General features: G+C 36.6%; 3 protein-coding genes across 3 annotated transcripts; all 3 read left to right on the forward strand.

Annotated features, from left to right (window-relative positions):
* The first annotated feature begins 427 nt into the window (after positions 1-427).
* LOC120210475 (auxin response factor 3-like) lies at positions 428-4,855 on the forward strand. The gene is given in 12 exon segments (XM_039209203.1): positions 428-990; positions 1,234-1,290; positions 1,569-1,751; positions 1,863-1,947; positions 2,044-2,134; positions 2,205-2,369; positions 2,866-2,985; positions 3,109-3,184; positions 3,335-3,494; positions 3,573-3,856; positions 3,859-4,409; positions 4,411-4,855. Coding segments are annotated over 12 exon segments (2,157 nt in total). The 5' UTR covers positions 428-705; the 3' UTR covers positions 4,511-4,855.
* Positions 4,856-5,420: 565 nt separating this feature from the next.
* LOC120210476 (MLO-like protein 12) lies at positions 5,421-9,644 on the forward strand. The gene is made up of 13 exons (XM_039209204.1): positions 5,421-5,631; positions 5,735-5,792; positions 5,878-6,029; positions 6,293-6,409; positions 7,304-7,364; positions 7,457-7,545; positions 7,624-7,698; positions 7,781-7,869; positions 8,110-8,159; positions 8,242-8,282; positions 8,371-8,580; positions 8,663-8,791; positions 9,215-9,644. Exons 1-13 carry the CDS (start codon positions 5,500-5,502, stop codon positions 9,566-9,568), a joined length of 1,557 nt encoding a protein of 518 aa, XP_039065135.1. The 5' UTR covers positions 5,421-5,499; the 3' UTR covers positions 9,569-9,644.
* A 3,024-nt stretch (positions 9,645-12,668) lies between these two features.
* Positions 12,669-12,992, forward strand: LOC120210413 (glutaredoxin-C9-like). The gene is made up of 2 exons (XM_039209145.1): positions 12,669-12,795; positions 12,844-12,992. The coding sequence occupies exons 1-2, from the start codon at positions 12,669-12,671 to the stop codon at positions 12,990-12,992; spliced, it is 276 nt and encodes a 91-aa protein (XP_039065076.1).
* The last annotated feature ends 1,866 nt before the right edge of the window (positions 12,993-14,858 follow it).

Below are 14,858 nucleotides of genomic sequence, written 5' to 3' on the forward strand. Positions count from 1 at the left end.
GGGAAAAAGGTTATATCAAAACAGAAAAGGCAAGAAAATAGCACAAGAAGGAAAGAAAGCTTATAGCTTACATTCAAGAAATAATGTCTAATCGGTGTAAAGGAATACTGAAAAAGCAGAGAATTATTAGTAGGGAAGGACATGAGTGGGATTTTGGTAAGCTGGAGGGTCCAGATTAGATATCAGCCAAAATATGTATGTATGTATATATGTATTTCAGTTGGTATTTTACAAATTTATTTTAGCATATTGTAATTAGAATGTAACTAATAAAGAAAAATCTGGTTACTCTTTCACCATCTCTCTATTTCTGCCGCACATCACTTGCAGCAGTCTGTCAGCGTTGTTGCAGCAGCCAGCAGTTGCTGCTGTACAGCTTTCATTCATATAAAAAAGCAACTACTTTCCATAATCCAAAACAATACTCCTTGTATATATAGTACTCTTACATGTACGTATCTAATCATAAGTACCTACAATAATCTAATGTTGTTCTTAAAATTTTAATCTCATAAAAGCTTTGATTGTATATCTAGAAAAAAAAAAGACTAAAACCCCATCAATCCCTTGTACAAAAGGTGTCTCTTTTGGTTTCTTTTTGAGGGTCTTGACTAAAGTTTCTAAATATGCAGTCACGAAATACCCTCTCCTGTATAACTCACTTGCAGCGCAAAGACCAAAGCTTTTCTTTTCTTTGACTGCTCAATGGGGTGTTTAATCGATCTGAACACGACCGAAGAGGATGAAACGCCGTCGTCTGATTCTTTATCCCCATCTTCGGTGCTAAGTGCTTCTGGTTTTAGTTCTTCAGTTTGTTTAGAGCTTTGGCATGCTTGTGCTGGTCCACTTGTATCTTTGCCAAAGAGAGGAAGTGCAGTGGTGTACTTCCCGCAAGGCCACTTGGAACAATTTCCCGAATTTTCAGGCTTTGCTTCAGCTTATGGTCTCCCTTCCCATGTGTTTTGTCGGGTTGTTGATGTCAAGCTCCATGTAAGCTACCTATACATATTCTGAATACTCTCTCTTATCTTGTGTGAACTTTATGTTGTCTCGTGTTTAATGAATGTTTTTGTTCAAGTTTTGGGTTAAAAGAGAAAAATGTTATCCTTTTAAGGGGAGAGCTCTGCATCTTTTAAATAATTCAATTATTGTTTGTGGGTTTTAATTATTATTATTTGTACTGGGTTTCTCTTAAAGTGGATTTGCTATGAAAATGTTTGTTTTTGTTGACAGGCTGAGGCTGCCACAGATGAGGTTTATGCTCAAGTTTCACTGGTTCCTGAAATTGAGGTGAGCTGTATTCTATTTTTTCTCGTATTGTTTGCCTAATGATTAATTAAGTTATATATATAATAAAGTTGCTTCACCTTAGGTGCTCATTTTCTTTAAACTGATGGGGATATAGGATAATGACATCATTAATTTTGAATTATAAAGCATGGTCTAATGATGAATTTAACTTATTTTTTAATTTGTTTTATCGTGTTGTTGTTTAATGTACTTCTCATTTGGTTTCGAGGTGATTTTGAAATTTTTGGGTCTGATTTTGTGTAAATTATGCAATGCAGCAAAGTGAGCAGAAGCTGCAAGAAGGGAAAGCGGAGGCAGACAGTGATGAGGAGGATATAGAAGCAGAAATCAAATCGACCATGCCGCACATGTTCTGCAAGACCCTTACTGCTTCTGATACCAGTACTCATGGAGGCTTCTCCGTCCCTCGTCGAGCTGCCGAGGATTGCTTCCCTCCCTTAGTAAGTGTCTTGCACTTTCTTCGTTTCTATATGCACAATAATTCATTATGTTTTTTTGGTGAAGCACTCGTCTGTTACATCCTTTTGAGTTTAAGTTGATTGGATTTATAGGACTATAATCAGCAGAGGCCATCACAGGAGCTTGTTGCAAAAGATCTGCATGGCATCGGTTGGAGATTTCGACACATTTTCAGGGGTATGCATTAAATTTAATGAATGGTGCTTCTGGATCAAAGCCGTGATTATCTGTTCATTTCTCTAGTTGTTGGTAAGGTATTTTTGGATCGTGCAGGGCAACCACGGAGGCATTTGCTCACTACTGGATGGAGTGCTTTTGTAAACAAGAAGAAGCTCGTGGCCGGAGATGCTGTGCTTTTTCTTAGGTTCAAAATTTTCCCTTTCATAAAGGCTTAATTAATATCCTATCAGAATCTTATTTAGTGTGGCTGGCAGGGGTGAGGATGGGGAACTGAGGCTGGGAATCCGAAGAGCTGCACAAATTAAAAATGGCACTTCTTTTCCATCTTTGTGTAGCAAGCAGTTGAACCACAGCACTTTTGCAGATGTGGTCCATGCTGTATCTATGAGAAGTGTTTTCAGCATTTACTACAATCCAAGGTGCGTTACTATCAACACCATTTAGATATGTGACGAGCCATATTCGAGGAAACAATTCGAAAGTTTCATAGTCAATTTCTAGATTTTTATTGCAACGATGGACACAATTCGACACCATTTTTATATGCACATGACAGCTTGGTTTGAAGTGGTTAACATAAGGCTGATATTTCTCAGTTGTTTGCTATAATATGTTTTCACATAAGCCCGAGTACTGTACCTTATTGACTTCGTCTATTTAATATAAAGAAGTTATCTTTAGTTTCGGTATTGTTGGAAAATCTTCGTAAGCTTGTCCCTTTGACTATCTTCATGGCTTCCAAACAAGGGGTGATACTGTTTCCATTTTCACCTGGAAATGGAGTAACTTACCATTTGTCTTATATGTCATTGGTGCTTAATTGCTTGGGATCCATTCATGCCTTTTGTTTGTTATCTACTTGTTCTCATTATTATTTTCATGTGAAACTAAACTATTTTTGTTGATGTGTAGCAGGGCTAGTTCATCGGAGTTCATTGTACCAGTCAGTAAATTCTGGAAGAGTCTTGATCATTCATTTTCTGCAGGAATGAGGTTCAAAATGTGGTTTGAAACCGAAGATGCAGCGGAACGAAGGTGTGTCCTGATTGAACCTGCAACTCTTTAACTTGAAATAATATTGTTTTTAGCTTCAAGAGGGAAGATTGACGCCACAGTTCTATTGGGGCCTTAATTGAATCTTTCCCAATTTTTTTGTAGATACACGGGGCTCATAACCGGAATTAGCGATTTGGATCCTGTCAGATGGCCTGGCTCAAAATGGAGATGCTTGTTGGTATAGTTGCAGACCATCGCACATTGTTTTGGATGTTTTTTTTTGCCGACTAGTCTATGATACAATGTCTTTGATAAATCGTCATTGTTTCTGATTTATCGGACCATTAGTAGAGCTTATCTAAGAGTTCTTTCCGACTCATTTTCATAGGTAAGGTGGGATGATGTTGATGCCAACAAGCACGGCCGGGTTTCTCCCTGGGAAATTGAACCATCTGGTTCTATTCCTAGTTCTAACAGCTTGCTCTCATCCAGTTCGAAAAGGAACAGGGTTGGGTTGACATCAGCAGAACCAGAATTTATGGTTCCTGGTAGGTTCTTTTGCATAGCTAAATCTCGTTCATGTGTCTTGCAGCATTATTTGACTTGGTCCTTTCTTTTCCTAACAGATGGAATTGGAGCATCCGACTTTACGGAACCTTTGCGGTTCCAGAGGGTCTTGCAAGGTCAAGAAATTTGGGGTTTCAACCCTTTTTACGACGGTGCTGCTAGTCACAACATGCATCAGTCTGAAGTACGATGCAGCTTTCATAGTTCTAGTGGTTCTGGTATTGCTGCTATAGGAAGTGTTGGTAGAGACCCTCTGGTGAATCCCAATATTTCCTATAAAACTGTAGGCTTTGGGGAATCTTTCCAATTCCATAAGGTCTTGCAAGGTCAAGAAATTTTATTAGCTCTCCTCCGTATAGGAAACCCTCGATTGTCGAGGAGAGTCGAGGAAATGACAGTCCTGATGTCCCCGATGTTGAGCAACTGTCAGGGACTAGAAGTGGATGGTTTTCCTCGATTCTGGGTTATGATACTCACAGTTCTATACAACCATCTGCTGCTTTTACACAAGTTTCCTCACCTTCTTCGGTGTTAATGTTCCAACAAGCAAGCAATCCAAGTCCGAATTTCAATCCCATGCATAGCTTCAATGGCCTGGAAAAGGATCACGGAATGAGTTCTTTTCGCACCCCTGAAAAATACGGGGCAAAGTTACTTCTGTCTGGTACTGGCGGACATGAGTCCCGTGGGAGGGATCGCATTACCATGGATTCATTTTGTCATTCAAATGATTCTATTGGTGATTCACAGCCTCTGGCGGCTCAACCTACATTCAGGACTAAACAAGAATTAGCTTCCTCGTGCAGAATTTTCGGTTTCTCCTTGACTGAGGGAAGCCTTGATGCTACTAAGGAAGATAACATGGAGCAAGCAACATTATCATTGGGTCATGGAACATGGAGAAAAGTTCCACCTGAAGCCTCCATTGGCGAAAAGCACAGTCGAAATCAATTGTACTAAAGTAAGCAACCTCTATGCTGTCAGAAAACGCTTTTGATATTGCATTGTAGGGTTGTAGCAAAATAGTGGCTTTTTCGATGCATCTAGAATGATTGTTATTGAAATGTTGAGTTTTGGTTTCTTGAGTTGATTTCGATACTTATCTGCAGCATTGTCTCGAAAACTATAATATATGTCGATGAAGCAGCCGCGGATGCAGCTGATATCAAGCATAAAGATGCCTATGGTTGCTGAAGGCTTTATGTTTTTTTTTAATTTTAAATTTCAAGAATCTACTAGTGTCGAGACCAAGAACTGAAAACTTGTAATAATTTTATGGAATGACTCTATGTTGCAATTCAACTGCCTTATTATGCCTATGATAAAATCTTGTATCAACCATTATGACAGTATTCACCATTCATGCTTTCTGCATTTTATTCCGTCTTTCCGTTTTGGTTTGATTTTAAATCCAATCCGCTCCGGATTTTGATTTGGCTCGACTCTAGGCTCAGCCAGAATTTCGACCTAGGAGACATCAACAAATCATGGTTCTTTGGTGTTTCGAAAAACATCTGCAGCAGTTCACGTCTGCCCTGCTTTAGACGCTGTTGCTTCTTACAAGTTGCATGGTACAGACAGATTCATAAAGTCATCCCGCAATAAAAATCAATGTACTTGAAAGTCATAAGCGTGTTACTAACCATTAGAGCATCAAACAAATCAGATCGTAGATTATTCGAATCAGATTAAGTGAAATTTAGATCACCATTTCATGGAAATATCTCAGAAAGTTCATACTCGAATTTTTTAGTGTCTTTTTGTGCACGGAAACGTAATGGATTCCGTAAGAGAATCACTGTCACAGGAATTTAAACCACTGGGCCAGACCGACACCCGTATATTGACTAACCCAGCAGCCAGCGTTGTTGTTTGTTTACATATTATCAGCTCCGTGTCTGGTCCTATGCCCCTCGTTTTTATTTCCAGAAACAACACAGTCCAGGTGTTTCAAAAGAGCACCAGAAGAACAAAAACAAGCAAGATATGGCAGGAGAGGAAGAGACGACCACCGCAGCGACAATCGCAACGACCCCAACATGGGCTGTTTCCACTGTTGTTTTCCTCTTGATTTTGGTCTCCATTTTTATTGAGCATTTGCTTCATCTCTTGGCCAAGGTATGTTTCCATGCATGAAGTTGATGGGTTTCTCTATATAAATCACTCTCTTTTCCAACCCTGATTTTCATGTTGTCTTTGGGGTGATTTTTTTTTCTTTCAGTATTTCAATAAGAAACGAAGGAAATCTCTGATTCAGGCTCTTGATAAGATCAAATCCGGTGAGAAATTATCCGAACTAAATTCAACATTTTACTGTACAATCTTAATTATCTTCTAGAATTAACTTTGACGTTTTCACTCTAGAATTAATGCTGCTGGGGTTCATATCATTGCTTTTAACCGTGAGTGAAAAATCAATAGCAAATATATGCATTCCAAAGAACGTGGGTGAAACTTTTCTACCCTGCACTGATCCTTCAAATGATGGTGAGGAAGAAGCAAAATGCCAAGAGCAGGTACGTTTATGTCACCGACCGACCTACGGTTGTGTAATGTCGTACTCGAATCATACAGCTTCGAATCCAAAACACAACACACAAATGAAAACATGTATTGCTGTGCATTCATTTGTGCGTTATGTTGTAAGTCGAACTACGAAAATATCTATACAAACTCAAAGAAGATAATTTCAAGTTAGCGTTCACGACACGATCAAACGACCGACTCGGGTGATGAGATTTAAGAAGTACTTAATCTTTGAGTGGCATTTTTGGAGCAGGGAAAGGTGTCATTATTGTCTAGACAAGGTGTGGGGGAGCTTCAGTACTTAATATTCGTTCTGGCTTTCTTCCATTCTTTGTCATGCGTCCTTACATTCAGTCTTGGAATGGCAAAGGTAAATTTTCTTTTCTTTTTTCCCATGAAAACATTTTACTGTACAAACCTCACTGTTTTGGAAAAGAATTCAATTCTCTTTTGATGTTCTCATGCCCTTTTATTGGCCCAGCAATGGGGTTTAGTAGTAGTTCATTTTTGACTTGTTTTTTCTAATACAACATTGAAAGTGTAACTAGATCTAGCCATGGGTAAATGACCTATTTGGTCCCACTAGTTTCAAGAACTAGCCAATTATACCTAGCAACGGATCTGTGATTGTTACTTTAAATTCAATTTCAATGGATCTTGACTTTCTCCTTCGTAAAATTTAATCCGAACTTGAGTTTTTTAAAAAATTAACTTTACAGGGTTAGGTTGGGTCAGAATTTATCAGTACAAGAATCGGGGATAGTCATTAGTCAGGCCAGGCTTCTAATCCACCCGAACTTGATTTGATTATAACACTCCTCTATCCGTCATCTGACCCAGATTTAGAGAAACTTCATCCGACTTGAAACCGACTTGATTTTTAAGATAAAACTCACGCCTACATTGATCCGAAAGGCCAATTATGCTATTATTTCCGGTTTGGATTGGTATTTTTCACCTTAAACTCGACCTTATCATTCAAAAAATCCAACACGAACCAAGCCTGAACTTTCAAAAGGAATTTGATCTTATAAGGTTGGATCGAAACTTGTCGGGTTCTGATCAAATACTCACATCCACCATATATATTCCCATTTTTTTTTCTTCTAATCAAGCAGTTGTACCACATATTTTTAATGTTGGGTTAAACAAAATCCGCATCACTAACAGTTGTACGACAAATTGAGGTTTATAGATCCAGGTGAAATCAAGTTTGAACATGTATGAATTGTGTTTGACATCATCGCCTCCATTTGTTTGACAGATGAGGAGGTGGAAATCTTGGGAAGCAGAAACAAGAACATTAGAATATCAATTCTCAAACGGTAAGCTTCCCGAGTTCAAAGATGTTGAAAACAGGTTATTCTTGTGAATCTTCTGCTTTACCAACCATATCACATTTCCTCCATTGAAATAGATCCTCGAAGGTTCCAACTTCTCCATCAAACATCATTCGCAAGGCGACACCTGAGGTTTTGGAGCCAACACAGATTTCTTCGTTGGCCGGTTCGTTTTCGGTCAAATTCGATCACTTCGATTAACATGCCATGAAAAACTGTTAAACCATTGATGTTGATATTGCAGGCATGCTTTCTCCGACAGTTCTATGCATCGGTTTCCAAAGTGGACTACTTTACGCTCAGACATGGATTCATCACAGTAAAGGCCATTCCTTGTGTAATAATTCAACACCTAATTGCTTCATTTTGATGCATATTTTGACTCTATTCCTCTTATCCAGGCACATTTTTCAGAGGGAAGCAACTTTGACTTCCAAAAGTACATTAAAAGAGCTTTGGAAAAGGACTTTGGAGTGGTTGTGGCGATAAGGTCGGTCTAATTGATATGAAACATCTTCATGTTAGTCTTTTTCCCTGCACGATCCAACCCTAATTGTTGGGTCGTGTTGTGATAATATAAATCAGAAATTTTCACTTTCGGATTTCGAGTTCATCTTCATATATTCAAAATCACATCACAACATGAAGATGATTGTGCTCTGGATTGATTTGCATGTTGCAGTGTAATCATTCTATGGATTTAACCAGTGGTTAACTTTTTTTCTTTCAGCCTCTGGATTTGGATCTTCTCGATGCTCTTCATATTCTTCAATGCACATGGTAATCATCAATACACTTACATACTCATTTATAATTAGTTCTATTAATGCTAAATCCATTTCATTTCAAATGTCATATGCAGCATTTTACAATTATCTCTGGCTTCCTTTCATTCCACTATTGGTAAGAACGATCAGGCCAAGAATCCGTTCGTTTTTCTTTAAGTATTCCTGTTCGACATATATATCCGACACATATTCGGTTTTAACAGATGCTATTGGTGGTTGGAACGCAACTCCAAGGCATCATAACAAGGATGTGTTTGGATAGTCAACACAGAGGCCGAGTTGTGAGAGGAGCTTTCCTGGTTAGGCCGAGTGATGGTTTCTTCTGGTTTGGCTGGCCAGAGTTGCTTCTCCACATCATGCATTTCATATTGTTTCAGAACTCTTTTCAACTGGCATTCTTCACATGGACTTGGGTAAGCATTGGTTTACTCAAACTGCATATTTTCAGTTTTTTCATTGATTTTTTTAAAACATTTTTCTTTAAATAAATTGCAGTATGAATTTGGATTTAGATCATGTTTCCATCGAAGAACTGACGACATTGTGATAAGAGTAGTAATGGGAGTTTTGGTCCAAATCCTTTGTGGCTATGTTACTCTGCCTCTCTATGCTCTAGTCACTCAGGTAATTATTTTCTTAATTTTTTTCTTCATTTAAGATTATTCGCACACCCTACGTCTCTAAACTATTTCTTTGATTTTAAGTTCATTTCAAGCTTCATCACGTTTAATTGAATCATTAAAATATTAATTAGGTGCTTCAGTCAATCTAATCATCAGTTTCACAGTGTTTGACATATGTTTAAAGTTCGATTAACGTATTTTAAATATGTTTGGCATTGAATCCAAGCTGATAGTTATTATCCGAACTGAAAGTTAAGATATTTGATGGGTAGTGATGGATCTTAGCAACACAATTTAGGGGACTACTCAATTTTTTTTAGAAAAAAACAATTAGTGATTTAGATTAAAATTAAAAGTGTTGAAGGATTTAATTTATATTTTTTAAAAACTTAAAGATTTAGATTAAAAGTTGTGTTTTTAACAGATGGGGACATCTATGAAGAAAACCGTCTTCCCAGAAGCCGTGGTGGAAGGTCTGAACCGATGGCGAACCAACGCCAGAAGAAACGTCGAACTGAAAAATAATTACATGGCGGCTGGGCCTTCACTCGAGACCTCGCCTTCCATAGGAACTTCTTCACCTTCGTTCAGTCTTCACCCTTCTTATTCGGTAAGTACTTTTGATCAGGCACCCGAGCCTGAGTACGTTGCCGTCGACATGATGGAGTCTGAAGAAAGGGAAAATAGAACAAACAGGGAATCAGAGATAGAACTACAAACGAGAGGTTCCTTTGAGGGTTTTGATTTGAGAAACGTGTCATCAGTTCATCGTCATTAAACATCGGTCTAGTGGGGTGTACAGTCGTCTAGTGTTGATAAATAGATTAAATTTCAGCTTTAAATATTAATTTTGATTTGAGAACAGGATATGTTAATAAAATAGATTAAATTTAATAAAACTTCACACCAGCCAAATGACCTCAGGTTTCGGCACTGTATTTATGAATATAAATGATGTTTTTATATTATTTTTAACACATATGTTATTGCAACTGCTCGTACACCAGGATTCTTAAAATTCGATTAATTTATTAATTTTTTCTAAATATTTATATATATATATATATATATATATTATTAAATATTATATTTTAAAATATAGATTATTTTTTAATCCCTCTAAATTATTAAAATGAAAATTATGACACAAGCCGGTGCGAAGAAGATAAAGGAAACGTGTAACTCCCTAGACCCGGCCTATGCGTTTCGACTAAGTCTAGTGGATCACATTATGATTATTAAAGACTTTCCGTAACCATTATTCCATAATATAAAATCACATTATAAATAACATGAAATTATAAACAAATTATACTATCAAAATCCAACTCGTAAATATAATACCAATAAGTAATAAATTAATTTAAAACATGTCTTCAAATTCAAAATCACAATAAACCGAACAATAATAGCAAAAGAGTCATCATTATAAAATCCGATATTTTAAAATAAGGTCAATGTCACCAAAATAAAGTCAACTTGTAAAATGAAAACATTACAATCTGATTTACTTCAAGATATATGTTGATCCTCCAAGTGCTCGAACCGAGGTATCTAACCAACAGTATCTGAAAGGGGGAAAACATTTTCGAAAGGTGAGCTAGGCTCAGTGTGTCCCAACATTTCTATAAAATCACAATAGGTACAAATCATAGTCTAGTAAATCTCACAAATTCGTAAAAGAGTTTAACTTTTGAAAATCATAGTTTAAACCCTTTTCTGGTACACCATCAGTAGTTCCCACAATTATTTTCCATATAGCTTACTTTATGCACATAGCAAAAAGAAAGCCGACTTAAGGATAGGCTATGAAGCTTGTATCCTTAAGCCCAAGTCAATAAGTCCATATAGCTTACCTTAAGCACACAACAAAGGAAAGCCGACCTAATGAAACATCTTGAGGCCCTCAAGAGTCACATTAGGCCCATTTAGCTTGATCAGAGCTATTCCATCGTAATTCAATTCCAAAATTCAATTGTACCGTGACATAAATTCCATAAATCCAAAAACATGGTAATCATATACCATTTCAAAACAAAAATTAGATAGCAGCCATATTCCATAAATTGTCACATTAAATTGGTGCATCCATAAAACAATAACTAATGAATTTGGTGTACCACATATTAAAACCAATAAAACAGTTCAGTAATAAGTAGGGAACACACCTCGATAATAGGTTCAATAATAGATCTACTGATTGTTGGTTTCACCACGCTCTGCTATAGTTTTCGAACCTATTTTATAGTAACACTATATTACTTATGGGTAACATAAATAAATCTATAAAATCATAAAATTTACGGGTCTTACGGGTGAATACTGGCACACGTGGTTTAACTGATCTAGAAAAGCTGGGTCGAGCTGTCGAACGATCCGGATAGTCTCTTGTACCTTCAAACAATAATAATTTATCAGCCTCAAATCTTACTTAATTATTCAAAGTAAAAATTCTTAAGTATATAAGCATTTTCAGGGTTTGACTATCAATTTGGGGTATTGCAAGTCTGAATTTGGCCAAACGGATTGCGGAATCGGAATCAGGACGTCGAAAAACATAAAATATGACTTTTCGAAAATTCAAATTCTTGGTCAAAGTCAAAGTCAACCATTTTGACCGTCGATTTGAAGGCCTTCGGGTTCGAATTTGGCGAAACGGACAGCGGAAACGAATTCGGCACGTCGAAAACTATCAGGATAGGTATACTCGGAAAAGATTAACGGTCGTTTAATGCTCGGTCAAAGCCATTTTAAGTTTTGGTCAAAGGAAGTCAACGGTCAACGGTAAACGGTCGGGTCGGGTCAACGGTCGGGTCGGGTCGGGTCAGACCGGTCAAAACGGTTCGAACCGGTCAAAACCGGTTGAAAACCGGTCAAACCGGTTTCCAACAGCGTCCACTCTCCATGCGACAGCGCGTGAGGCCTCCTCCGGGGCCCTAAAAATCCCGAAAAAATTTCTAAAAATTATTTTGAGCGATTTCGAGATACTTACAACGATCGGTTCAAATTTTTGAACGGCGGAGAGCTCGATTTCAACTCGGTCGAATCTTTGACTGCTCCACCTCCTCACGCGCCGCCGTCGACGGCGAACAAGGTTGACACCGGCGGACTCGAAACCGCACAAGGAACACGATGGTGTAGGAGGTGTCGTAAACGGAGTAACGATCGGCGGTGAATTTAAGATTTTTCTGGCGATAGAGCTAACAAAAACGACGATACTTTGACTGTAAATTCTTGACGTTTGGCCGCGTTTCGCTTCAATTAATTTGAAGGGGGTTCCTCGCTCGATGATGAACACAACGGTGGTTTCAAAACAACGATCAGAATTCAGACGGCGTCAGAATCGAGTTTGGAAGTTGTGTGCGTGAGGAAGGATTTGTGAAATTGATTTCTGTTTTTCAAAACAGAAATCACGCATAAATAACAAATGCCTGCCGATATTTTAAGAGTAAATTCAGGGTTTGATCCCTGAATTTTCTTTAACTCTAAAACAAACTCTAAATTTTAAAATCTTTCAATTTAATCCTAATTTTTACCAATTTTCACAATTAAACCTCCAATTTTAATTAAATATTATTTTAAAAATCGGGTTGTTACAAAACGTCACCTTCAGTGTATGTACCTAACAAGTACCTAACAAATATCTAACAAATGGCAGATGAGAATCAGTCTTCCAAACGGTGACGTATTGCGGCATCACCCAACAGTCCCCATGACGTCCCACGGTGCGTAGTTGGCGTTGACGTTGAATTCATCCCCTTCATTCCCCCACTTGTATATATCACACCAATTTTTAACTAATCCCCCTTCCCGTGATCCCATAACAATCTTCAGTACTTTTCTCAATGCAAGAAGCAATCCCCTATAAATCGTATTCGATGTCCGTCTCCGGCAGCCGCTCGCTGTTTCAGAACTTCCTCCTCGGTGGTGGGGGACTCGTCACCAATGGTGGTGCCGGAAATAGTATGAGGAAACTGGTTGAGGAGAATGCTGTGGTGGTTTTCGGTAGACGTGGTTGCTGCATGTGAAATGTCGTGATGAAGTTGCTGCTAGGGCACGGTGTGAAACCAGTGGTTTTCGAGGTAGGCGAAGGGAAAGAAGAGGCCGAGGCGGTCAACGAGTTGTCGAGATCCGGCGGGGTTCAGTTGCCGGGTGTTTTCGTGGGAGGGAAGTTGTTTGGGGGATTGGATAGGGTAATGTGAATGTCAACTCATATGGTGCTTTTATGGCTATGATGATTTTCTTATGAATCTCCATTTGCCTTTGTTCTCATTGAATCATAATTTACATCAAGATGTTCTTTGACAAATATTTGAATCATGAAGATATGAATTTCACAAGTTAAAACTAGATTAGGATGTTTAAAATTCAAGAGATAAACCAAATCCACATAGAACCAAACAATTCAACCACCATAAGTTTATCCACGTATGCAAAATTATTACAACTTATGCAAATATTAAGAAAACTTTTGTTGATTTGACTAAGATAAATATAGATTTAATTATGAGTTTTGTCGTTTTACTTTTTTAAAATTAAGAAATTTAACCACTTTAATTTATTATAATTCAATTATCAATTTATAAAAATCGAGATTTCATTTATACTCATTGATTAATTCATCTAAATCAATTTATAGTAAAAAAGAAATATTATGAAATGTTACTCTCAATTCAATTTATACTGTTTATAATTTTATAATATAAAAAATTATTTAATTTAAATAATTTAGTGTTTTATTTACTAGACAACTAATAAATAAATATTTAATTAAATTTCTTTGTTACTACCTTTAAAGCCTAAATTAATAATTTAATTAAATTATCATAAAAATCCACACATTGAATAAACTAATTAAATATTCTATAAGACTTAATCACACATCACTTACATGGCCTTAGCCGAAAGGAATGAGGCAGGTCACATGTCCCCATGGTCATGTATACATATATATTTGTTTAAATGTTGATAATTTTTAATGGGAAAATGGGTGGGGGTTCAAGGACACTTGGCATGTCACATAGTCATCATAGAATAAGGAGTGATTTACAAATATAATAAAAAGAAACAGCTCATTCTTCTCCACTACTTGGGCATAATGACACCCAAACAATTAAAAAATTGCATCATCAGATAAGTAATTAACCTGTAAAGATTTTATTGGCGCATCATTGCAGTAGGGAACTTGTTCAATTTATTTTAATTTTTAATTAGTTTGCATTAATTAGGATTTAGGATCACTAATTGGCCCTAAAGATAGGCTTCTCCTTGCTATCTCTTAGGCTGTGATCAAGAATATACATAATATTTTATATTAAGGGATTATAAAATTTCACAAGAATAAATTTTTAAATTTTTAAAAAGTAAATAATTAATAAAAATATATAAAATAAATTATATTAAAATATAAAATTTTAAAGAACGATTGTTCCGAAGTCATTCCTAATTGTCATGTTTCGCAAATTATATTATATCATTAGCACCGGTGGCGGAGTCACATGTTGAGAGCGGACACACAAATTCAAATTTTCTTCGATTAATTATACACCCTAAAATTTTATTTATGTCAATCACATTTAAAAAATTCGTGTTTTTAACATATATATGTTTATCCTCAAAAATATTTTTGAATACCATTTCATAGAATAAACCTAATCATAGCTCAACCATCTAATACTTAAACCATGAATTAAGAGGGAAATTAAAATTAAATAAACCTCACAATTTAAGTCAACTACAATCCACTTATATATATATATTATCAAGAGAAATAACCTGAACTTTAAATATTTGGTATATAATATTATTGAAAGAATTTATTTAAACTGGAGTTTTAAAAATAATATTATTAAGAGTCTGCCAAATATGCAGGCCGACTGCCCAAGGGATTCGTTTATTTGGCTCCTAACCCTACTGCTCAGGACAATTATTGGAATAAGTTGAAGATATTTTTCTGCAATGCTTGAAAGATGAAGACAACACTATATAGTTTACCCACATTTATTGCTGTGAATTAGTTATTCAATTTTGAATTTTAAATATATATCTATAATTCCCATGAAATTCAT

This window comes from Hibiscus syriacus, unplaced genomic scaffold, assembly GCF_006381635.1.
Source record: "Hibiscus syriacus cultivar Baekdansim isolate YM2019G1 unplaced genomic scaffold, ASM638163v2 tig00109924_pilon, whole genome shotgun sequence".
Lineage (NCBI taxonomy): Eukaryota > Viridiplantae > Streptophyta > Magnoliopsida > Malvales > Malvaceae > Hibiscus > Hibiscus syriacus.

Coding starts and splice junctions, on each gene's coding strand:
- LOC120210413 (XM_039209145.1), top strand. CDS start 12,669: ATGTCCGTCTCCGGCAGCCGCTCGCTGTTTCAGAACTTCCTCCTCGGT. Junction 12,796..12,843: donor GAATGCTGTGGTGGTTTTCG/GTAGACGTGGTT, acceptor AGTTGCTGCTAG/GGCACGGTGTGAAACCAGTG.
- LOC120210476 (XM_039209204.1), top strand. CDS start 5,500: ATGGCAGGAGAGGAAGAGACGACCACCGCAGCGACAATCGCAACGACC. Junction 6,410..7,303: donor TCAGTCTTGGAATGGCAAAG/GTAAATTTTCTT, acceptor TTTGTTTGACAG/ATGAGGAGGTGGAAATCTTG. Junction 7,546..7,623: donor ACAGATTTCTTCGTTGGCCG/GTTCGTTTTCGG, acceptor TTGATATTGCAG/GCATGCTTTCTCCGACAGTT.